At 38.0% G+C, this 26,223-nt stretch overlaps 1 protein-coding gene across 6 annotated transcripts in view; it reads left to right on the top strand.

The window, feature by feature from the left end:
- The window catches only part of ZEB1 (zinc finger E-box binding homeobox 1), a 179,401-nt gene extending 162,329 nt beyond the window's left edge, over positions 1-17,072 (top strand). For all 6 annotated transcript variants that reach the window (XM_037010358.2, XM_073228974.1, XM_073228973.1 and 3 more), the window contains exons 5-9: positions 1,393-1,595; positions 5,096-5,201; positions 10,536-12,343; positions 14,235-14,415; positions 14,552-17,072. In XM_037010358.2, the coding sequence (XP_036866253.2) occupies positions 1,393-1,595; positions 5,096-5,201; positions 10,536-12,343; positions 14,235-14,415; positions 14,552-15,150 (2,897 nt within the window). In that variant the 3' untranslated portion in view covers positions 15,151-17,072. The remainder of the gene's footprint in view (positions 1-1,392; positions 1,596-5,095; positions 5,202-10,535; positions 12,344-14,234; positions 14,416-14,551) is intronic.
- The last annotated feature ends 9,151 nt before the right edge of the window (positions 17,073-26,223 follow it).

Raw genomic sequence — 26,223 nt, 5'->3', positions numbered from 1 at the left:
AATGGTGGACTTCAACTTCTGCCACTGTAGCCAGCTAAAATCAATAGGATGGACTAGATGATCTGTCAAGGAGGATGTCCCAAATGTTGATTTCCCACTTGCTAGTACAAATAAGGAGTTCATACTACACAAAACATAGCATGATTTCCTAGACAATTTAGTCACATGACTAATTCAGTCCCCAAAGAAGTGGGTCATATTAGAGTCATCACCAACAGAAAATTCTCTGGTTCCAGTTGCCTCACTAGCTGATAATAAAAGATACCATCATAAACTTTGGGTGTTTGATTTTATTCATTTATTTGATAAATACTTCAGTATATTTTACTAGCTATGTAGAATGGTGCTCAATCTACTAATTGAAGGCTGGTCTTTGAGCAAGACATTTAATTTATATGAACTTGAATTTCATTAAAGATAATACATGTTTACAAAGCATTTGGAGACTGTTAGGAAACTCTTGTAGTCTGTTTTTCTATTAAATTCAAAGTGGAGGTAGAGATGATATTTTCAATAAGATGTCACTTAGGAACTTCTTTGAAGAAATAAATGTGGGAAACTACGCTTAGTTAAGTAATATTAATAGGCAAAGTAGTACTACATTTTAGGACTTGCAGGCTTAGGTGGTCCCATATGTAAATACATAGTTAATTCAGTGAACTCCGGTGTATCCATAATGCCTCTATTTTCTGAAAACCATCCTATATTCATCCATAGGAGATTATACTGAAGATGTGTCCATGTATTTCAACAGGAGGAAGAACATGAAGAATCGCACAGCAGAGGCCTTGATGGGCCAGGCCTAGATCTGACTCCCATTACTCTTTCCCCCCAGCATGCATTCTTCTGGTCTGAGCTCAGTCAGATGGCCACACTTAACTGCAAGGCTTGGAAACATCATCTTAGAAACAGAGTCTCTCTGTGTACTGCTTACTCTCTGATGACAATAACTTTATAGTGGCAGTTTTAAACTTCAAAAAATAATGACATTGTTACCATACCAATAGAAAGATCTAATTATCGTGTACAAGTCGCCTGCCATGTGTACATATTTACAAATGTAACCTACATTCTAATTTTATGTTTGTTTTGTTTGTCTAATTAACCACACAAAAAGAAGGGAAGAATTATGGTTTAGTAAAAAAGAAATGGGACTTTTGAGTCAGACAGCACACATTTGAATCCTGACTCTTGTCATTTACTGGCTGTGTGACTTTTAAGTTATCTTATCTTTCTAAGCCTTATGTTTTTTCCTTTATAATGTAGTGAGGAGGATCATTGTATTATTTTGAGGATCAAATATAAAGTACACACAGCACAGGGATCCAGTGGTAGCTTTGATACTATTTTTTGAATGTTTTAAATTCAAAATATCTGATTTATCTTTTACAGGAACACCAGATGCATTTTCTCAGTTACTCACCTGCCCATATTGTGATAGAGGCTATAAGCGCTTTACCTCTCTGAAAGAACACATTAAATATCGCCATGAAAAGAACGAAGATAACTTTAGTTGCTCCCTGTGCAGTTACACCTTTGCATACAGAACTCAACTTGAACGTCACATGACATCACATAAATCAGGAAGAGATCAAGTAAGTGAAATGACTGACAGTACACTCTCAAATTTGGATCCTCAGCCCTCCTAAGAAGTCAAGAGTTTTAATATATTTAATTTTTTTTTAATGTACTTAAACAGTGTCTTGGCTATATAGCCTTATAAAAATTAGTGATTATTTATTTGTATTATCTGGTCATTTCTGAGTTAAAAGCACATTGAACATTATAGAGGTAAACTCAAGGTTTTTTTCCTTTTTTAGATAAGATCCCTTTCATATTGATTTAATTATTTTGTTTATATTATAACAGATATTTCTCTTAAGTTTAGAACATGAGTTCAAAATGCATTCTACTAAAATGTTCAGTATGGGAAAAATCATAATTGTTTGCATAAACCATATGACTTAGTATTGACCCAATTGAGAAAAAAATCAAATAATGATAATAAAATTTAATTTTCTGTAAACCAAAGATGACTCTACTTATTCTCAGTATAAGCTATTGTGTGTTTTTTTCTCTAGTAAGGGAAGTTGCTTCCTCTGAGGATCTAAGGTTTAAATTCTAAACCATTTTTAGTTTAAAGACTTAATTTTCATATGGTTTATTCTACTCCTATGCCTCAATTTCTAGAAGTATGAACCCTGTAGGTATGTAGAATGTTCTGTAGGTATAAGTTATATTTAAACTGTTGCCTCTATTCATAAGTTAAAGTCAAAGACAACTCTCAATTGTCATTTTATTAAATCCTGATAACATATCAGTTTAGTTCTAATTTTAAAAATCAAATAACTGTCCAACTGCACAGGGTATTTTAAGGCTGTATGTTACAGTTGGAGCATATGTCCAGTTTCTTCTATCAAAAGCTGTGATGTCTCTGTGCCTGAATCTATAAGAACTCTGCCCTGTGTGTGCACCTAATATGAGTCACATACCCCACAGAGAAGTCAGACCCTTGGCTAGGAAGATGGCTAAACCAAACAAAATCACAGCACAAACAGAATGATGGTGCAGGGTCAGGGCGGGAGATAAGGTTGGGAGAGGGTGGCAATCAGAGTTGAGGACCAAGATTTCCTCTGATAGGTTACCAGTTAGTTCTGTGAAGGAAAGCTGGAGATGGGAGACAGCGCCAAAGGAAAGAACTGGTGGAGAAAGTAGCTGCTCAGGACCAATGTTGTCTATGTCCTGGCTGCCCCACGCGAGTCTTGGAGGACCATCCCCGGGGGATGCTTTCCCATCTCCGACCCCCAACATGCCCACAGACTGGACCATCCTTGGGAAAAGAGCCGGCTCACATGAAATTTCGGGAGCAGACCCATCCTGCTGCTGCTGCCCCCTGTCCTCTGTGTACCAAGGGCGCTTATCAAGGGAAGGCTCTCTAGGGACAGGAAGCACTGGTGGAGAAAGTAGGCGATGCCAGGACAGAAACAATCACAGGGTCACTGAGAAGCACAAAAGGCACTTCTGTGATGCTTCTTCTGATAGGTGCCAAGGCTACTAGTAGACTCCATAAAGGAAGTACGTGGACAGACAAAGGGCAGGAAGGAGCAGCTATGAGGGTACAGACCAGCACTGTGAGGAACACACTTGGAGGCCTTAGACACAGCTTCAGTCACCAAGAAGCTGATTTTGAAAACCATGCACACCTCCAAGATGGCGTGCCATGTCTTATAAGTATGTTCATTCAGCGTGTATCTGAGTTTCCATTATGTGTCAGGCCCTGATCTTGGTGTTGAAGGCACAATAGTGAAAAAGTTGAGCAGAGTCCCTGAACATAGGGGATATAGGTTTGTAGCTAGACCTGAAGGACAGGAAAGAGCCAGTCATGGAAGGCTGGGGAAGGCATTACGCAATGAGAGCAGAGACCTGGAGGCAGCAGCCTGCACAGGTCACCAAAGAACAGCTCGGAGACCAGTGTGAATAAAAGGGACAAAGATAAGTAAGGCTAGGGAGGCACTGGGGGCAGATGATAGACCCCCTTGGATAGGCTGTGATAAAGACTTTTGACTTTGTTTTGAAGTGTGATATGAAAGCCTTTGAATTGAATTATATCTTTATTTTTTATTTTATTTTGAAAGGAACACTGGCTATTGGGTGGAGTAGATCAAAAATGACACAAAGGAAAGCAGGGAGACCAGGAGCTGTCGCTGTAACTCAGGCCAGAGACAGTGCTGGCAGGCACGACGCAGGAGGAATGTCAGACTCAGAATATATTCAGATGGTTTGTTGGTGGGGTGGGTAGGAGTGTAAGAGAAAGAGGGATCAAGGAGTACCCCAAAGCTCAGGGACTGTGCAGAAATCAAATGAGAATGTTATTCCCAAAGATGGGAAACCGTAGAGGAGCTGATTATCAGCAGAGAAATTAAGAGTTCAGTGTTAATCATGTTAAGTTTCAGATGCCTATTGTTTTCCAACTGGTAATGTCAAGGCAGCAGTCAGCTATAAGAATCTGCAGCTAAGGGGAGAAGCCTAGAGATATAAATTTGGGATTGTCACCATACACTTGGTACTTATAGCCATGGGTCTGGGTGAAGTAGGGCCTGATACCAAGTAAGTACTATTCTCTTACCTTCCTATATGAAAGACAAAAGAGGATTCCAGCAAGGGTGAGCATCAAGCAAGTAGTAATTGGGTTAAACTGTTAAAGGTTGAATTAGTCTTAACAGTCATCATTAAGAAACATAGTCAAGAAGTGAGAAATATTATGAACCAAAGCAAGGAAACTGGTTCATAAAATTGAAGAAAAGAGCAGTCAGTATGTGAAACTCATGGAAAGACAGGCCTGAACTTCAAGTAGGATCTGGTGAAGAGGGCACCTGGGCACGCAGGGCTGTGCTCTTGGAGCAGAGAGTCTATACAGACTCAGAGTCTATGGTCGGGGCTCATGGGGGCCCTTCAGAGGTTTCAGTACAGTTCAGTTCTAGTAGTGCTTCTGTACGATTGAACTAAGATTGCAGAATATATTTGAAATATATAAAAATGGGAATTTTATATTTTGGACAGAAAGCTATTATAATCCATATTTGGCTAAAAAAGTTGTGAGTAATTTTTGAAATCATCAGATTAAAGTATATTTTGGAAATATCAAACACATAAGATAGGAGAAAGCACTGGAAAAAGCTAGGCCTTTCCTTCTATTCAGGAGATCTTGTTCTTCTATGTAGTACCTGTGCTTTAGACAAGTAACTGGCTGTTCTTAATGTCAGTTTCCTTTATCTGTAACTTGAGTACAGACAAAATCCTCTCTAGTTTCTAATAAAGCATATATTAACTTATTTGTGCTAAATACTGTATTGTTTAATAAAGTGTGATACTGATACCTTAAGTTAAAAAGTGGAGATCTTTGTGTCAAAATTCTGTTCCTGCTGTCACCCTCCACTTTGGTAGTATTGGAAGTGTTAGATTTTTGTGAGTGCTAAAATTTGAGGCCTTTAGGGAATCAAAAAAAATCACCAAAATATTACTTTTAACACATTGAATGTTCTTTGTATTTTAAGCTTTTTTGCCTTATAATTAAAATACCAATTCTTTCTTTCAGAGACATGTGACACAGTCTGGCGGTAATCGTAAATTCAAGTGCACTGAATGTGGAAAAGCTTTCAAATACAAACACCATCTAAAAGAGCACTTAAGAATCCACAGTGGTAAATACTTATTTTCTTTCACACCTTGAATATCATCACATATATAGTAATAAATTAATCTGCAACAGGTGATCTACACACAGGATGAGAAACTTCTTGCTTTTCTTTTAGGATACAGATTGATCTGGAGGAAGTTTGTGCTTATAAGTAGTATTTTATTGGAGTCTTAATCTCAGCCTTAAGTATATAAAGATAATATAAGATGATATTCCAAATTTCCTATTCAGAATATAGCATGTCCTAACAAGAAGTACAACCTACGTTAGCTTTCCAGTGAATCTCAATTTTGTTGCCTCTTTTGCTTAATTAACAAGGGAATGAAAAGAGATACAGAAATTGGATTTTGCACAAGAAAATAAGGAGATGATGATATGCTTTACACAGAGACTGTAACCCCACATAGGAAATGGTGAAGAATGATGTGGAGCCAGCAAGAGCGGGCAGCAGTAATGACAATTGCAAAGGAAAATGTGTTCACCCATCATTTCACCTTTCTAGTCCATGTCATTTTCTATTCTGCACCATTTTAAAAAATGAATATTGTTATGTGTTAAAAAAATAATATGTCTATTTTAGAAACTTATCAACAAAAACAGCTATATTTGGATTTCTTTAGAGGCTTTACTTGAACAAAAGCTAGAAAGAAAACTCAGTAACATCCCACAGTGTACTATGAAATGTGTTCATCCCCTGATTAACTGTGATATGTTATTTTAGATTTAAATAATTGTACTGAGAAGAACTATTAGCTCACTCCCACTTATTAGTGGGAAATTACGAGTGTACATTCCTTATTTTGTCTGCATTATTGTACTGACATTCTAGTTACATTTTACAAACATCATGCTACAAAAAGAGTATAGTTGGGTGACTTTGTGAGGGGTGGTTGGTGATACCTGTTTTATTTTGGAACTGCATTTCTAGAAGTTTTACTGTATTGCTCCTTGAATTCTAAATAGTGTTAAAGTTACTACTTAAAAATGCTGAAACCAAGATTCTTACAAAAACAGTTATTTACTTTAACACATTAATGTTTCTGGAAAGTAGAAGTTGTCTTTTGCAGCCTGCCACAAGATCTTATTTCTTAGCTCCTATGCTATCAATTTTCATCAATAATATAAATATAATTTCTTACTAGAGCTGATTTGAGGTTGTTGATAAGAAATACAGGTAATTCAAGAGAGTTTTTTTAATGTTGCAATTGAGGTACAGGAAGGGAAATAAAGCTTAGAGTAAGATTCGTGTACAAAATGAATCTCATATGGTCCTATTGCAGTTATATAGGAGGATTTGTCCGATCTGTAGATGATACAGAAAGGAAAACCACAGATCATACCACAGATTAAAATACAGGTCTAGAAACAAGAGGTTGCTATTTAATCACAAAATCCTGCATTGATGTTCAAAAATCAGGTGCAGTCAAGTAGTAAGTAGGGAGCTACTGTTCACAGTACTTACAGAAAAATTTTCAGAGTCTGGGTGGTAAAAAACTTCATCCATGATAACCATATGCTGCTGCTGTTTAAATACCTAATACAAATTTAGGCCACATCATAGAGCACACAGTTCCCACTAGACTCTGCACTGTCCTTTCATTGTATATTTATATTTTCTCAAAATTATTTAATATGAGGCTTGTATACCTTTAATATAGCAAGAAATTTTAACTTAAAAATACATAAGGAAAATAAAGTTAAGTGAAACAGGCATGAAGTAAACATGGATAAAAGGGGGCTATGAAATCCATGTATATGCTGGAAGTGGAGCACAAATTAGACTATATGGCTTGTTTGGAAGTATGAAAAGTACCCAAGACCCAGTGTCTGTGAGTAACAAGAGTCAGTTCTCCCTGAGACTAAGGGCACAGAGAAAGGTTTCCCTTAGAGCATCATGAAGAGGAAAGATCAAAACACAATTTATATCATCCTCAAAATATTCTGAAAATAATACACCAGAGGAACTGATAGGGCTTTCTTTTTGAAATGAGATTGTTCAGTACAGGCCAGCAATATGTCATCAAATACAATTTAGAAAAAGTATTTCTTTATGGTGGCCACATGGCTACAGTTGAAGTATCTGGCTCATGGTCTGGTTTATTCCAAGAGGGGGTTCCCGAACACAGCTGCTCAGTGTCATCCCCGCATGGTGCCGCACCACAAAGTTTTTGTGACTGGTTCTGAAGAGAAAAATGCAGAACTTGAGAATAAGGATTTAGAAACTATTATACCAAGACAATGCTCTGACAATTTCAGTTTCTTTTACACAATATTGTCCACAGTAGATTAGGAATTTAAAACAAAATACAAACAAAACAAAAGGTCCTTCACCACAGACAGTTTGGAAAGTGCTGTTTAGAGAACCTAAAAATGATGAGCTGCATACCCTTCTGGAGCCTCTCTAATTTTTTTCTCAGCTGAATTTTTAAAAGCTATTAAGGATCTGGGTCCTCAAGTGTACTCCCTAAAACTACCTGGATTGTGGCTGTCTTCTAATGCCATTAAAATGAGCCCTGTGCATATTCATGCGTTTGGCCCCCATCTGCACTCTGCCCGTGGGAGTTGAGCTCAGATGAGGAGCATGGCACCACACTAACGCTCAGAGGTGAGACACAAGAGCACATGCTCGTGGGTTGTGCTCCTCCCCAGAAAATAGCTTTGGTTTGTTCCATAGCCTTAGTAATTTTAGCTGGGAAAATTTTTACATCTGATGCAGCCAAACAACCCACCTCACCATTACCAAAAAAATGTCAGTCTTCACAGTACATTTGTCTTTGTGCAGTCAAAACTTCCTGATGTAGCCGCCAGGGTTTAGTACTTGTGAACACCAACCTAGATAGATCAGCCAGGGTGATGTACATTACCTATAAACCATAAAGCCATGAAGTTATTTTCTAACAAACACAGTGGATTTGCCATTAGAAAAGGTGTTCTGCAGACTTCCTTCCTGTTGATGATAAAATATCAGGGTAATTCCCAACAACAGCAATGACAACTAGCTTTGTATTTGGACAACTTAGCTAAGTATGACTACGCTCTAGTTATCTGATGCATTAACTCACATAGCCCTCCCCAAGCCCTGTGAGGCAGATGCTATTGTTTCCTCCCTTTTTTACTGATGAGAACATGGAGGCTCAGAGAGCTTAATTAATTAACTTGTCCAAAGTCACTCAACTACTACATGGCAAAGCCAGGGCTCTGATAAAGGCATCCTGACTTCAAAGCAATTGCCTTACCCATTTATCTCCCTGTTTGTAAAAATAAAAATAATCTGTATAGAGATGCCAATTTTCATAGTGTCTCTAGCAAGAGAACAAGTGTGTAGCTCCTCTAAAAATATAATCAAATAATTAAAAATGTTAAAATATAGACATGCGAGAATTTTTGTCCAATGCTTTTTGTCTGATGCAGTTTGAGTATTGAATCATATCCCAGGCACCCATTGGAAAGCTATTGGTACACTGGTGAATTTCCCAAGGTGAGTTTACAGGTGAGTAAGGGTTCTGAAAACCATACCTTGGAGGATTGTTTGAAGGACCTGGATCCATTCAACCAACCCAAGGGAAGTTTGAGGATACACATGATAGCACTTCATCAACTTGAAAGTCTGGCTTGTAGAAGGAAACTTGGACTTGCTCTGTGTGGCATCAGAAGAGCAAACCAGGACAGGGATGTTGGCATTATGACAAGCCGACTTGGGCTTTATATTCAACCTCTCTCTCAGCAGAATTGCTTCCTAGAAAAATCGCATTTATTGAAACCACAAAAGGAGTTATGCTGTATCATCTCATCTAGCCGCTACAGTAGTCCAGTAAGGACTGATACATACACATTTATTTACACACCAAAAAAAGCAAGGTGAAAATTGTATGTGACAGAGCCAGGATTTGAACCCGAATCCATGATACGCAGCAGAACCAGGCTAGACCATCCTCCATGGTGCTGTCCAGCAGGTAATAACCTCCTGTTAATAAAGCAGCTTCAGTAGAAACTCATCAAAGTCAATGATTAAAAAATGAGCTCTTCATTAAGAAGGAAGCTGTACCAGAGGGCTTCTTAGATCCTTTTCAATTCTAATATCTGATCTTCAAGTAATCATATTTCTGAGAAAATGTAACTCACTTTTCTTAAACTTTATAGCAGAGCTCACATTGACTTTCTCACTGCTTTTATTTTAATTCTTAAAAAGAAAGGAGGAGAGAAATAGTTTTATTTTGATACTGAGTAGGTAGGTAAGTCAGGATCCCATGTCATAATTCTACAATCAGCCATTCATTCATCTAAAAAAGTTTTCATGAGCCTCTCTGTGACACGGACTATAATGGCAAACAATGACCAGCAGTTCCTTCCTTATTGAAACTGATGTTCAGTAACTTATAAATTACAGATTAAGGAACTATATAATTATAAATTAAAATCAGAGTAAAAAATGTAGGATTGTATGAAAAATTTCATTTAGATCCATGTTTTTCAAAATTTTCTACCAAAGAACTCCTGTTGGCCAAGAAGAATAAAGCCTTGGATAGGTCTAGGGAAGTAACTTGAAGGAAGCTTCTATAAACAAGAAGCTTCTTTGACATTGTTGTTTTTTCCCTAACAATTCACACAAATGTTGCATTTTTCTCCATAGAATAATCTGTTCTAATAGAAAAATAATGTTTAAGTTACCATAAGCACTGTCACTAAAATTCAAATTTCAGGAAGCTTTGCACAGCCATTAGAGCATTGCCCACATCTCCGGGAGTACATACATCCCAGTTTAATAAGCTGGGGCTTACAGCAATACCTTTTATCTAAAGTTTTCTTCCCATTGAGAAAGATCTTCTCAACGAAACCTTAGTGATATGGGAAAGATAGACATTCATGTGATTCATACAATCAAGGATAGATATTCATACTTGTTAAGTCTTACAGGAAGATTTTACTTACTTTTCTTCCCTTCCAGTGTTAATTTCTCCTAAAGATGGTTAAATGTAGTGAAATACAGGAAATTACACAGGTTGGTGAATTAGAATAAGAAAAAAGTTACTTAAAAGAGTAGGATGTAATTATTTTTGGAAGTTGAGAATTATTTGAAATTCTAAAGGTGAGCCAGAAATATGATATACATATGCTGAGATGGGTTCCCTTATAGGTGAGCACATGTCCTGCAGATTAATGTTTTACTAGTGTTTATAACATTTATGTAGGTTTTGAACTTAAAATGATTCTAAATAAAATTATATCACAGTATACATGATATTACATAATTATAGGTTGATATTGCTTGTTTTAGGGAAAATGTGGATACAGACAACTTTATGTAATAATTCAGTGAATATGATTGTTTTTTATTTAGGAGAGAAGCCATATGAATGCCCAAACTGCAAGAAACGTTTTTCCCATTCTGGTTCCTATAGCTCACACATAAGCAGTAAGAAATGTATCAGCTTGATGCCTGTGAATGGGCGACCAAGAACAGGACTCAAGACGTCTCAGTGTTCCTCACCGTCTCTGTCGGCATCACCAGGCAGTCCCACACGTCCACAGATAAGGCAAAAGATAGAAAATAAACCCCTTCAAGAACAACTTTCTATAAACCAAATTAAAACCGAACCTGTGGATTATGAATTCAAACCCATAGTGGTTGCTTCAGGAATCAACTGTTCAACCCCTTTGCAAAATGGGGTGTTCAGTGGTGGTGGCCCGTTACAGGCAACCAGTTCTCCTCAGGGTGTGGTGCAAGCTGTTGTTCTGCCTACAGTCGGCTTGGTGTCTCCCATAAGTATCAATTTAAGTGATATTCAGAATGTACTTAAAGTGGCAGTAGATGGTAATGTAATAAGGCAAGTTTTGGAGAATAATCAAGCCAATCTTGCATCCAAAGAACAAGAAACAATCAATGCTTCATCCATCCAGCAAGGTGGCCATTCTGTTATTTCAGCCATCAGTCTTCCTTTGGTTGATCAAGATGGAACAACCAAAATCATCATTAACTACAGTCTTGAGCAGCCTAGCCAACTTCAAGTTGTTCCTCAAAATTTAAAAAAAGAAAACCCTGTCCCCACAAACAGTTGCAAAAGTGAAAAATTACCAGAAGATCTTACTGTTAAATCTGAGAAGGACAAAAGCTTTGAAGAAGTGAATGACAGCACTTGCCTCCTGTGTGACGAATGTCCAGGAGATATCAGCGCACTTCCAGAGTTGAAGCACTATGATCTGAAGCAGCCGGCTCAGCCTCCTCCACTCCCTGCACCAGAAGCCGAGAACCCTGAGCCCTCTGCTTCATCAAGTTCTGGAGACGGCAGTTTGTCTCCCAGTCAGCCACCTTTAAAGAACCTGTTGTCTCTTCTAAAAGCTTACTATGCTTTGAACGCACAGCCGAGTGCAGAAGAGCTCTCAAAGATTGCTGATTCAGTAAACCTGCCACTGGATGTAGTAAAAAAATGGTTTGAAAAGATGCAAGCTGGACAGATTTCAGTGCAGTCTTCTGAACCATCTTCTCCAGAACCAGGCAAGGGAAATATCCCTGCAAAGAATGATGATCAGCCTCAATCGTCAAATGCAAATGAACCCCAGGACAGCACAATAAGTCTACAAAGTCCTCTGAAGATGAATGACTCTCCAGTTCTACCAGTAGGATTAACTGCCAATGGTTCCAGAAGTACTACATCATCCCCATCACCTCTAAACCTTTCCTCTTCCAGAAATACACAGGGTCACTTGTACACAGCAGAAAGCGCACATGAAGAGCCACAAGCAGAGCCTCTTGATCTTTCACTACCAAAGCAACAGGGAGAATTATTGGAAAGGTCAACCATCACTAGTGTTTACCAGAACAGTGTTTATTCTGTCCAGGAAGAACCTTTGAACTTGTCTTGCTCAAAAAAGGAGCCACAAAAGGACAGTTGTGTTACAGACTCAGAACCAATTGTAAATGTAATCCCACCAAGTGCCAACCCCATAAATATTGCTATACCTACAGTCACTGCCCAGTTACCCACTATTGTGGCCATTGCTGACCAGAACAGTGTTCCATGCTTGCGAGCACTAGCTGCCAATAAGCAGACTATTCTGATTCCCCAGGTGGCTTACACATACTCAACTACAGTCAGCCCTGCAGTCCAGGAACAGCCCTTGAAAGCGATCCAGCCAAATGGAAATCAGGTAAAAAAAAAAATTTTTTTAAGGTTGCTCTCCTGAACTTGTTTGGCAACATGCTACTTTGACTTATTTCAGTGAAAATTTTCCAATGAAAATCAGTCACTATAGACCCAAGTAGGTGGTTACAAACTGGTCATTTTTTAAAGGAAAGAGATCCATGTTTGCTTTAAGTTTTGTGGCATCATGTCTCAGTTGTTTACTTTGTATAGTGATTAACTAAAGTTTAAAGTGTTATTCTACTGTGAAAAATGCTGAGTCTCAACTAGAGACTTGATTCTTTGAAACTAAAAACAGACAGGAAAAATTGGAATACTAACTAATTGGATTTCTGTTTTTATAGTTACATTCCCAAAATCAGGAATAGTTTCTTCCTGGACTATGATCATTAATAAATGAAAATATGTCCCCATTCACAGAAAACTTACTTATCACTAAAATGTGTTAACACCTGTTTTTATAAAAGGCTTTCATTAAACAAGAATATAAGAATTCATCTAGTAAATTTACTGATCATTTTATGAGCTCTAAACTAAAACAGTGTCAGTCATAATTAAGTCATAATTAATATATATGAGGAAATATGGTTATGAATCTATGCATTTTACTCTTTAAACTCTCTCCCAAAATCCATGGTAGTTTTGGATAGAACCATTTTGTGTGATTATTACGTCTCATTGTCTAGACTTTGTGTCACTAACCTTGATGTCTCCCCATGTCTTCCATCAATCTGTGATTCAATCAGAAGGAATGCTAGAAATAAATTTGATCCCTTAATTCAAATATTAGTTATAAGTAGGTGCAGCTAAAATAATTACAATGTCCTGTTCAAATGTATATTTGCTTCTTTTTAATGTCACTACCAATTGGGTTTCTTGTGATTATATGATTACTCTTGAAAAAAATTCTCACATGACCAGTGAACTCATAACTAACTTTTTAACATATAGGGTACTGTGCACACCTTTGAATAATAAACCACTAACATTTCATTCAGTCATGTGACCAGATCAAACTGCAGTGAAAGTAGAGTCAAGTTACTTTAACACCTAGTGGCAGCTCAAAATGATCCAGACAAATGGTGGCATCTCTCCTGCCTTAAAAGCTGTCAGAAATGCTGTGAAAACCTTTAGACTTTTAGAAAACTTGTGGTTTTAGAGACAGTAGAATAGAAGACTTTAGGAAAGACTTAAGGAGCCCAATTCAACCACAGAACAGTGTTTACCTACACAAGAGCCTCCTGCCCAAAATCTTCTCCCTGAGGCTGCCGGAAATGTGTTTATTCCCCTGAAGTGCCAAAGATTCATTTTGCCTGGCAACTATTCTTGTTTAACAATACTGAGCCTCCTGCATTATTTTGCCATCTTGCTTCTTTGAAAAGTGGTAGAGCAAAAAAATCTCTCTCATTCTGGAGGATACAGTTGAAAGACTGCCTTTAAAAAATAGAATCTTAATTTTTTGCTTAGTGAAACCCAGAGTGAGAAAATGAAGCATAATGAAGCAGTTAGAAATTAGTGATTACCTAGCAAATTGTTAAGTTAAAATTTTCTGCAGGTTTCTTATTAAGTAATGACTCATTTGGAACTCAGTGAATTTTGTTACTACACATCTTACATTCTTTGTCTTTGGTGCCTCTCTTTTCGGTACCAGTTGACCATATGTTCTTGTTATAGTCATGACGATACTGCTCTCAGTAGCCAACATACCTGCCTTTTGTCTAACCCCTTCACCCTCTCCCCCGCTCAGTGTCGGCACCATCCTCAGCGACAGAGTGGCACACTCACTTTGGCCAGGTCGGTGGAAGTATGGATCAACGCAGCTCTCTGACCCATGATTTCATGTACGTCTCTTGTTTACCATTCAATTCTAAAATTTCTTACCCCTTTTTTTCCTTTAGGATGAAAGGCAAGACACTAGCTCAGAAGGAGTATCTAATGTAGAGGATCAGAATGACTCTGATTCTACTCCACCCAAAAAGAAAATGCGAAAGACAGAAAACGGAATGTATGCTTGTGATTTGTGTGATAAGATATTCCAGAAGAGTAGCTCATTATTGAGACATAAATATGAGCACACAGGTATGTTGATGAACCTGACAATGTTTGAAAATTGAATCAATGACCCTTCCTACAAACTGAAGTACACCCAAAAGACTTACAGGGATTTTATTTGTTTAATACCACCATTTTATTTCATAGCTGTGTTCTTTTGCAGGTAAAAGACCTCACGAGTGTGGAATCTGTAAAAAGGCATTTAAACACAAACATCACTTGATCGAACACATGCGATTGCATTCTGGAGAAAAGCCCTATCAATGTGATAAATGTGGGAAGCGTTTCTCACACTCTGGGTCTTACTCTCAACACATGAATCACCGCTATTCCTACTGCAAAAGAGAAGCAGAAGAGCATGACAGCCCAGAGCAGGAGGAGGCTGGCCCCGGGGTGCTGGCAGGCGAGGTCGCGGGGGCCAGGGCCTCTCCCTCGCAGGTCGACTCAGATGAGAGAGAGAGTTTGGTAAGGGAAGAGGATGAAGACAGTGAAAAGGAGGAAGAGGAGGAAGAGGCAAAGGAGATGGAAGAACTTCAGGAAGAAAAAGAATGTGAGAAACCGCAAGGGGAGGAGGAGGACGAGGAGGAGGAGGCTGAGGAGGAGGAGGCTGAGGAGGCCGAGGAGGCGGGGAATGAGGGAGAAGGAGCAAATTCGGAAGGTCTGACAGAGGGGGATGGAGCTGTAAACCAAGCGAGCAGCTTAGAGCAAAAAGTAAATGAGAATAGTGAGCAAGTGTCTGAAGAGAAAACAAATGAAGCCTGATTGTTTTTCTAGAAGGAAAATAAATTCTAATTGGTAATGAAGTTTCTTCTATATTATACATGCTTTTCACGGAAACACAGTAACCTGTATACTGTGATTCCTGTTCACTACTGTGTAAAGTAAAAATTAAAAAAATACAAAATCCAAAAAAAAACAACACACACACACACACACACACACACACAAAATCCGGGTGTGCCTGACCTAGTAATTTTTCATGCATTTTTCAAAGTTAGGAACAAGTTTGTAACATGAAGCAGATTAGAAAACTTTAATGACTCAGAAAGCAAAGATTGAACAGGTTAAAGGAAGATTAATTAGATAAGAATCTGGCATTGTTTCATTTTATCAGTATTAATTATCACTCTTATGTTGGTTTATTCTTAAGCTGTACAATTGGGAGAAATTTTATAATTTTTTATTGGTAAACATATGCTAAATCCACTTCAGTATTTTATGTTTTTTTTAAATGTGAGAACTTCTGCACTACAAAATTCCCTTCACAAAGAAGTATAATGCAGTTCCAAACCGTGCTCACTACCTTTTATAAATCCAACCTAGGAGGTAGTGATTTCTAATATTTAGATGTCATAGTAGAGTGTATTATCATTTCAAGTGTATTGTTAGCCTTAAGAAAGCAGCCAATAGAAGAACTGAAGTTTCTTACTCATGTGTTTTAAAATGGAGTTCAAAAGATTGTCAGTGAGTTCTGATTGCAGGGACTAACAGTGTTAATACTGGTGAGGGTAGCAGAGTCGTCAGAATCAGTGTTTGTAATCGTGTTTGAGTATGTGGTAACAGATATGAAGGATATAATATGAAGCTTTGTATCCCCTCTGGCCTTAAGCAAGACCTGTGTGCTGTAAGCGCCGTCTGTCAGTATTTTCAAGGCTCTGACCCGCCTTCGTTCAATGTGTGGCCCACAATAACTAGCATTTGTTGATTTGTCTGTTCTATCAAAATTCCAAAATAAAACTTAAAACCACTGACTCTGTCAGAGAAGCCAAAACACTGGGACATTTCATCCTTTAATTCCTCAGTATTCATTTTGCTCTAATTGACTTTCAAAATTTCCCTACAGAAATGCAAGGGAAATTTTCTAATCTGCTTTATCCATGTACTCACATCTCAGACATGGACATGCCGTTGTTATTTGGTTCATAACTGTTTCCAAATGTTAGTTATTATGGACCCAGTTTATTAACAACATTAGCTGATTTTTACCTATCAGTATTATTTTATTTCTTTTAGTTTATAGATCTGCGCAACATTTTTGTACTGTATGTCTTCAAACCTGGCAGTATTAATACCCTTCTTACTGACATGTACTTTTAGTTTTAGAAAACTTTTATATTTATGTGTCTTATTTTTATATTTCTTTATTTATTACACAGTGTAGTGTATAATACTGTAGTTTGTATTAATACAATAATATATTTTAGTATGAAAATTTGGAAAGTTGATAAGATTTAAAGTAGAGATGCAATTGGTTCTCTTGCATTGAGATTTGATTTAACAGTGTTATGTTAACATTTATACTTGCCTTGGACTGTAGAACAGAATTTAAATGGGAATGTATTAGTTTTACAACTACAATCAAGTCATTTTACCTTTACCCAGTTTTTAATATAAAACTTAAATTTTGAAATTCACTGTGTGACTAATAGCATGATGCTCTGCAGTTTTATTAAGAGATTAGCCTAACCATAAAACTCTCATTTCCTTAGTAAGCCAAATTAAGATAACCTTATATAAACAGTGTTGGGAACCATGTTTAACATTTTGTGCCAATTTGTTCCTGTATCCATGTATGTAAGTTACCAATCTGATTCTTCATTTTTAAGTTCCTTGTTACACCATGGTCATTTTCTAGTTTTTTACCAGACTCCCCATCTCACAATAAAATGCATCAACAAGCCTGACCTGCTCTCATTCTTCTACTCCTTATCAAGATTTTCTTTGGAAACTCTGAGAAATAGGGCATTACACTGTCACCCTGCACTTGAGTTATCTTGGGCTGAGTTTGGGTAACAATGTTTTAGATGTTCACCACTAAATTATGGACTTTCTTGTGGCTAAATGTTTCTGGGAAGATTGGAGTTCACGACTAATGGCCCCACTGATGTTGCTTCTTTTTCCTAAAGACTCCACTTGTGACCCCATGACCTTTCAACCTCAGGGCACTTGAGGGACGCCTGGGTTCCAGTGCCTCTCCCCTGTACTCCCATGGCTCCTGGACCTTTCTGGTCACAGCTCTTGTGCAATTATGTATATTTCTTCCCCACTAGGAGCAGGAACCCATGGCTGCCATAGTCACCCTCCTGTCCCAGGGCCTAGCAGAGTGCCTATCAGGAGGTGTAGCTAATTGTGTTGAATGAAAATGTAATTTGCATGTTAACAGAGCTCAGCTATGTTTATACTACTCTTTTGCTTCTAATCCAAAATATATATGTGTGTGTGTGTGTGTGTGTGTGTGTGTGTGTGTGTGTGTGTGTGTGTGAAATGATTTCAGCAATTTAATAATTTTCTTATTCAGGTTCTATTAAACACTAGGTATAATAGACAAATTGTAAATTATACCTCTTCTGTTGCCTTACTATTCTGATTTGAGAGTTGGTTTCTGGGTGTCTCTGTGGTGCTTGACCTCCTGTACATGACCTAGGCATTCGAGGCCTATGGGATCCAGTGGGCATGGCAGGACCAATCCTCGTAGGCTCTCTTTCTTTTGGGGACATTTCCACTTATAGGACTTAACATTCCTAGTGCTTGTTAATGTCATGCTGCTCTATTTCTGCTGTCACTGAAAGCATCTGTCCAATGAACAAACTCATTGTCTATACAATGAGGTACTCAGAGGAAGTAACCCTTCTTAGAGGCATTCATACTAAGCTCAAAGAACGCGGTGTTTGATACATATGGATCAATGGCTAATAAAGGAATCTAGACCTTAGTGAAGAAGTTCTGAGGAAAATGTGCAAACGCTAACCAGTACTCACTCAAGTCCCATAATAACAGCAATGCCATGTTACCCCATTGTGCTGTACACAGGTGCTTCACTACTATTATCAACATTAATATCCACAAAAGCCTTACAAACATAAAGGCCATGTGCCATGAACAAATACATACTAAGTAGCAAAATGAAGATTTGAACATAGGTCTATCTATCCAACTCTAAAATTCATGCTCGTAACTGACCTATATCACATCTCATGTAAAAATAGCTTATACTATGTACATTTAAACTCAAGCGTGGCCTTAAAGAATATGAATAGAAAATATCAGAAAAAAACTATACATTTCATAACATGGTGAAAAAGAAAAGGAGGTGCATGAGGTTTTTCAAATCTGTGCAAACAAATTAACCTTGAAAATATGAAATTGTAAACTTAGAACAGATTTCTCCTCTTAAGAGCAATGAAAGGATGTATTGGGACAATCGCAATATGGACTCTGAACCTAAAGAAAATGTAAAAGCTCCTCTGCTCTAGTGAACAAATACATGGCATTCAACAGCAGCAGAAAAAACATTTTTTTACCAACAACACATGGGATATTCATGAGGAGAAACTATATTATGGGCTATAAAACACCTTTCAAATTCAAAAGAATTACAAAGTGCTTTCCCTGACTACAAAAGAATTAAAACTAAGTCTATAGCATCTGGAAAATCCCCCCAACTTATTGAGAGTTAGATAACACGTTTCTAAATAACCTATGGATAAAAAAATTACAATTGTAAAATATGAACTAAATGAAAATGCAACATACCAAAGCTTGTGTGCAGCAAAAGCTGTGTGTATAAGAAAATGTATAGCATTAAATGCTCTATATTAGAAAACAGAGGACTTGATCTAAGCTTCCACCTTAACAAAATAGAAAATGAATAAAATTAAACCAAACCAAGCATAAAGGAAGCAATAATAAATCAATGGCATAGAAGACAGAAAAGCCATGAAATAAATTAATGAAATCAGAATCTGATTCTTTGAAAAGATTAATAAAATTGATAAACTCTAGTCAGATCAAAGAAAAAAGACACAAGTTAGCAATCTCAAGGATGAGAGGAGACATCCTTACAGATGCCACAGAGTGAAAGAATTAAAAGGAAATATTATGAACTTTATGCTAATGAATTTAACAACTTTGAGGAAAATGACCCATTTCTTGAAAGACCCAAAATACCAGTACTTACTAAAAAAGAAACAGATAACCTGTAGTCTAATGTCAAAGAAATTACATTTCTCCAGTTAATTCCAAGTCCAAATGGCTTCACTGGTGAACTCTACCAAAGGTTTAATGAAGTGATTGTATCAATTCTATACAAACTCATTCAGAAAATAGATAAGGAGAAAACAGTATCATCAAAAAATATGGAATACTTAGGGATAATTTAACAAGATATGGGCAAAACCTGTGTTCATGGGCAAAAACTGAATAAACCATTGCTGAAAGAAGAGATGCAAAGAAAATGAAAAAATATTCCATACTTATAGATCAGAAGACTCAATATCATTATGAAGCCAAGCCTCCCCAAATTTATAATTCTAGCAAAAATCCCAGCCACATAATTGTAGAAACTGACAGGCTTATTCTACATTTATACAGAAATGCAAAGGGCTTCAAGTAGGCAAAACAACTTTGAAAAAGAAGAAAAAGGTCAGAGGACTTACACTACCTGATTTCTAGAGTTCCTGCCAAGCTCAGAGTAGTTCCACATGAGAACATTCGCTAAGTTGTGTAAATGTCACCGCAGTCTAATTCGGGGCACTTTCATTACCCTCAAAAGAAACCTATCCCCATCAGCAGTCACCATCCACTGGACTTCATGAACATTTTAAAACTCTTGTTCATCAAAAGACAACTGATTAAAAAGGCAACCCACAGAATGGGAAAAAAATATTTGCAAATCATATTTCTGATAAGAGATTAATATCCAGAGTATATAGAGAAGTCTGAAAACAACAAAAACTAAACAACACAATTCAAATACTGAATAAACATTTCTCCAAAGATATATGAATGGCTAATAAGTACATGAAAAGCTCAGCATTGCTAATCATTAGGGAAATGCAAATCCAAACTACAATGAGATACCACCTTCCACCCATTAAGATGGCTACTACTTTAAAAAAAATACAAGTTTGGCAAGGATGTAGAGAAATTAGAATCCTTGTGTACTGTAGGTAAAAATGTAAAATGGTAATAAACACTATGAAAAACAGTATGTTTCCTCAAAATAATTAAACATAGAATTACCATATGACCCAATAATTCTACTTATGGGCAAATACCCCAAAGTACTGAAAGGTCTCAGAGATATTCACACCCATTTTCATAGTAGCATTATTCACAATAGCTAAAACATGGAAGCAACCCAAGATGAATCAACAGATGAATGGATAAGCAAAATGTGGTACATATGTAAGATGGAATATTATTTAGTTTTTAAAAGAAAGGAAATTCTGCAATATGCTACATTATTGGATGAACCTTGAGGTCATTATGCTAAGTGAAATAAGCCAGTCACAAAAAGACAAATACTGTATGATTCCATCTGTAGGAGGGACTTAGAGTCATCAAAATCATTAAGACAAAAGGTAGAATGGCCATTGCCAGTGAGTGGAGGGAGGAGAGCAATGGGGAGTTGTTTAATGGGTATAGAGTTTCAGCTTATAAGATGAAAGAGTTATGGGGACGGATGGCATGTAATGGTTGCACAACAATGTGAATGTACTTAATACTGCTGAACTGTATGCTTAAAAATGGTTAAGATGGTAAATTTTGTGTTGTGCTTTTATATAAATATTACATTACTCCTGAGTGATTGGAGTGTCTTTTACTATTCATAACTAGTCTCTTTCAGCCATACCTGTGTTTATGCCAGCAAGGTGATTTAAGGTGGACACTTAGATAGTCTCAAGGGAGAGGCTGGCCTTGCCAGAAGACCACACAATTACAGGGTTGGAACTTCCAGCCCCAGCCCCTGACCTGCAGGGAGAAGAGTGAATCTGGAGACTGAGTTCAATCACCAGCCGCCAATGGTGTAACCAGTCGTGCTTATGTAATGAAGCCTCAGTTAAAACTCCTGAACAGGGAGGCCTGGGGAACTCATAAGTTGGTGACCATGCCGATGTGTTGGGAGAGCACTGCACCCGAAGAAGACATGGAAGCTCTGCACCCCACCCGACCTCCATACCTTGTACTATGCATCTCTCCCTTCGGCTGTTCCTGAGTTGTATCCTTTCTAATAAACTATCAGTTGTAAATCAAGCACTGTTCTGAGTTCTGTGAGGCATTCTAATGACTTACTGGACCTGAGGCGGGTATGTGGAAAACCCTGAGTGTAGTGTATAGCCAGCTGGGCAGAAGTGCAGATAGCTGAGGACCTCATTTGAAGCTGATGTATTCAGTAGGAACAGTCACTTAAGTAATACTGAGCCCTTAACTTTGGGCTCTATGCTAACTCCAGGTAATTAATGTCAGAACTGAAGTATAGGACAACTAGTTGGTTTCAAAGAATCAGAGAATTGGTTGTTGGAATGATAAAATTCCATAACTATTCCCATTTTAAAGATAAGGAAAGTGGGACAAAGATGTTGAGTGACTTTACCCAAGTTAAGGGAGCAGCTGAGATTTTACTCCAGATTGCCTGACTCCAGAATCCACACTTATAACCTTTAACTGCTACCCTGTATCTCAAGTTCAACCACAAATAAAATGCTCCCAGCTTTCCATAGACAATTGCACACTTACTTGCTTCTGTGCTTTTTCTCCTCTTACCTGAAACACTCTTCTCTCCCATCTCTCTAATACTACATCAAGGCCAAGCACTGAGGCCAGTCCCCAAATCTCCCCTGACTCCCTACTGCAGCCCTGGGAAAACACGGCATATGCCTGCAACGACAGGGGTAGAATTTACCTCCAAACCCATGGCTTCACTCTGGATTTCATTGCTGTTTTGTGCAGAGGGCACATTGCCCACAGGCTGCTTCTAGCAATGACTGAGTGTGACAGGAATCCAGTGCTGGGAAGCACAGGGTGACTCAGTTGCCAGCTTTAGCTCAAGGACTTCCAATGACTTGTCCAAATCTTCCTTGGGCTGCACACAGTTCCATCCAGCCCTCAATCCCTCTTTCCTTCCCTCGGGATCAAGCTTGGATGGTGGCTTGATGGCTTTCCCAAGTCTTCTCAGCCTCCTCCCCATTTTCTCATAGCTGGCACCTCCAAATCTAATCCTTGCACATTTAACCCGTCTTGGAAACTGCTTCTTAAGGGATCCAGACTGACACATTCCCTGGATTTCTATCTGAGTTTCACAGGATCTTATCAGTACCTCTCTCCTGGCACATTACATAGTTCACCTTGGACTACCATTACTGTCTCATTTCCCCTACTATAAGCTTCTCTGAAGGCACTAAATCTGAGTCATTTTTTATCTTTCTCTACACTTAGTAGAAGGTCAATAAATATTTATTGACTATGTGGATGAATAAGGATGTGAGAACAGGGAAACATTTCTCAAAGTGTGCTCTTTAGGATATTAATGAGTATTACTTAGGGTAAAAAAAGAAATCTACAGTCAAATAAATTTAGGAACTGCTAAGCTGAACAAAAATTAACAAGTGCCTTTACTAAATGCCTTTCAGAGTATTCAAGGTGCTACTTTTGTTTCGTGACTAGTAGGAAGCAAATCCCTATATGATTATAGGATTCATGTTACAACATTATAATTAGGAAGGCCAGGTAAAGCTTCCAGGAGGCATGATGCATCTGAACTGATTCTGAAAGAACTGCGAAGACTTCGGTAGGCTGAAATGAAAGAAAGAAAAAAGACTTTCCAGGCACCATTTCATAAACTACAGAGGCAGGAGGGCACACAAACACTTTCAGGGGAGAATACAAAGACTGTATGCATCCTTGAGGTTCCTCTAACGGCCTGAAGGGTGGCAAGACCAGGAAGGAAGGCCGTAGAGGAACTGTATTTCAGATTATGAGTACTTGCCTCTATCAGATGATGCTATGAGGGTTTCTGCACCAGGACATAGTGGGATGAACAGTGACAAAGGTAATCACTCATTTCAATTAGAAAGGCTTGCTGCTTATGTAATGATTTGCCAAGGTGTAGTTCCAGGGGGAGGGGTGTTCCTGGCCCAGGGAAAATCCCCTATGAAACTGGTGAAACCAAAATAAGTCCAGGAAAGCATAGCTTGGGAGAAACTTTTTTATTGCTCACAGCTTACACAAACCTGCTAGCTAGGCCCAGTCCCATACGTCTCCTCTGGCTGCTGCTCTCACTCTGCCCCCAACGGTGCACTCGCTACTTCCCGCCTGCCCCTTCAGAGAGGAACTCCATTGGTGGGTCCTTGGTGACTGGCAGAGACCAGGCCAATTACCTACCAGGAACAGAGGGGAGGAGAGAATGGCTGTGTTCTTTCTACCCCTTGCCCCAGATCATAAGGAGGCTCTGCAGTGGTAAACACCTACTGATATGTAAATGGACTAAGGCCAAGTGGAAGTTTCTGGAAATTCTGCAGTTTACCCCACACAAAGAGCATTCCATATGCTGCAGAATCAAATGAAGAAATCTCAGGTTTTATAAATAAGGCAATTTGTTTACCACTTTACTAAATCCATAGTCATAATAAGGTTTCCATCATGCTTAACATTCTAGCTTGTAAGTATCACAAGAAAGAATCTACTAAAACCCTTTTATGATGAACAAATTATTTTACATAAACTTATTTGGAATCGAAGCTGTAAAGCACATCCTCTCAATTTCTTGGCTTGTTTCTGGCTCAGATTTATGGCCCACACTCACATTTGGGGCAGCTGAATTCTGTATCCTTTAAGCAAATCTCAAGTTTTTTCACTTGAAGGGCTATTCAGTGCTTGTGGAGATTATCTTTCAACTGATATATGGCAGGATGCAGACAGAAGTGCCAATGCACGCAGACCCCTTCTTCACTAGATCAAGGCACAAAGTCATCATGTATCGCTGCTGAGTTGGTGGTTTTAGGAAAGGCTGCTTGTTGCCAATTTGAAAATTTCCTAATCAGCACCTTTTCACTCAAATGAAAAGCAAATACTATCTTATAAGTTGAAAATATGTTAGTCCTCAATATTAGATGATGGAAAAGTTGAACAAATTTTACTCCAGATCTAACATGTTCCCCTGGATTATATCACCCCAAAGAATCATCTTTTTTTCTTGTGATGAAGACTGTCAAATATGCAATCATTGCAGTGTTAACTATAGTCACCATGCTGTACACTACATCCCCTTGGCATTTATAACTGTACCTTTGACCCCTTCACCCAAGAATCATTTAAAATTAAAATTAGTTTTAAACTGCAACATTTTATGTTTTAATTATTTCAAATCAATGTTGGAACAATTTCAAACTCTTCTACAGACAGTATTTGTTCTGGTACTTAAAGTAAGAAAGGAGTTTTCATGAGGGGGTGTTCAGTTATTAAAACATATCTTTGCAGTTATTCTCAGAATATAAATACACTTATATCTTCCCATTTGTCTTTTTGTTTTTTCCAACTTCAATGAATACCCCTTTTAGTTTGTAACCTAGGGCTTTTCCTCAACAGTTCTCTGTCTAAATATAAACCAGCCAACCCCACTGTTTCAGTCTTGACTATAGGAATCCCTGAATGTACTTATTTAGTCTTTCTCTTCACTCGGTCACACTGGTTCCCTGCCACAGGACCTTTGTTCATGCTGTTCCCTCTATATGAAATGCTGTCCCTTCCCCCTCTTACCAGATTAACTCATCACTTACTCAGAAAAACCTTCCTTGCCTGTCATATCTGGGTCAATGCTTCTTGTATCACCTCTCACAGCCTTTCCATGCTCCACAGAACTCACCACAGTTATAATTTCTGCACTTGTGTGATTATGTGATAGTAGACTGATTTCCCCCAGACCCTAATCTCTCTGAGATGAGGGACCTGGTATATTTTTTGTATCATGTAGTACATGAAATTTCATTTAACATATATACTTTAAACCCTTTAATATGACTTCCAAGAACTTAATCTGGTTTGGAAAAGTCCCTAAGAAAACTGAAAAGAGAACAAGAACTAACAAAAGTGGGAAAGGTTTTGCTGACTTCTAAAGAACATTAGATCTGCTTTGGCCAGTAGAAACAAATTAGAAGAGGAATCTATCTAATAAGGTAGGCAGACCTTTGGCACAACTCTTCAAGGAAAAAAAAAGAGATTCAAATCAAATAAATGCTGAATGAGAGGACAAACTATGACACAGCAGAGATATAACAATAATAAGACTACTAAAAACTCTCCCTTAGCAAATGTAGAAAACCTATACAAAATGAATAATTTCTGGAAGAAGTATAAATACAAAAAAATGGCACAAGAACAAAGAGAAATATTGAATAGACTAATAATTATTAGGGAAATTAAAGGCTCCCAAAAGTCCACAGACCCAAAGCACATTGCTATGGACTGCATGTTTGTGTCCCCCCAGAACTCATATGTTGAAGCCTAACTCCCAAGTGATATATTAGGAGGTGTGCCTTGGAGAGGTAATTTGGTCAGGAAGGGGAGCCCTCATGAATGGATTAGGCCTTTATGAAGGAGACGCCACAGAGCTCTCTCACTACCCTTTTGCCATGTGAAGTTAGAGCAAGAAAAGAACTGTTTATGAAACAGGAAGGAGACAGGGAATATGCCAGCACCCTGATCTTGAGCCCCCAAACTGTTCGTGTATGTCATCAAATCTGCAATTTCAAAATCAAGTATACAAGAGGGATTATCTCTTCCTTGAACATCTGGTGGAATGCACCCATAGTGCCTGTCTTAGTTCAGGCTGCTACAGCAAAAATACCATAGATTGGGTAGCATAAACAACAAACATTTATTTCCTACAGTTTGAAACATCTCACATAATAGAAAACCTAAATATTCCTTTAAAGACTGGAAATGCCTACCATCGTCATTACTACTTAATATATAGTGGAGGTACTGGCCACTTCTATGAGACAAGAAAAGAAAACAAGAGCTAACAGACTTTGGAGAGAAGAGATAAACTGACTTTAC

The sequence above is a fragment of the Manis javanica genome, chromosome 2 (genome assembly GCF_040802235.1).
Source record: "Manis javanica isolate MJ-LG chromosome 2, MJ_LKY, whole genome shotgun sequence".
Classification (NCBI taxonomy): domain Eukaryota; kingdom Metazoa; phylum Chordata; class Mammalia; order Pholidota; family Manidae; genus Manis; species Manis javanica.
The sequence above is the reverse complement of the archived record's forward strand: the minus strand, read 5'-3'. Positions and strand labels throughout refer to the sequence as shown.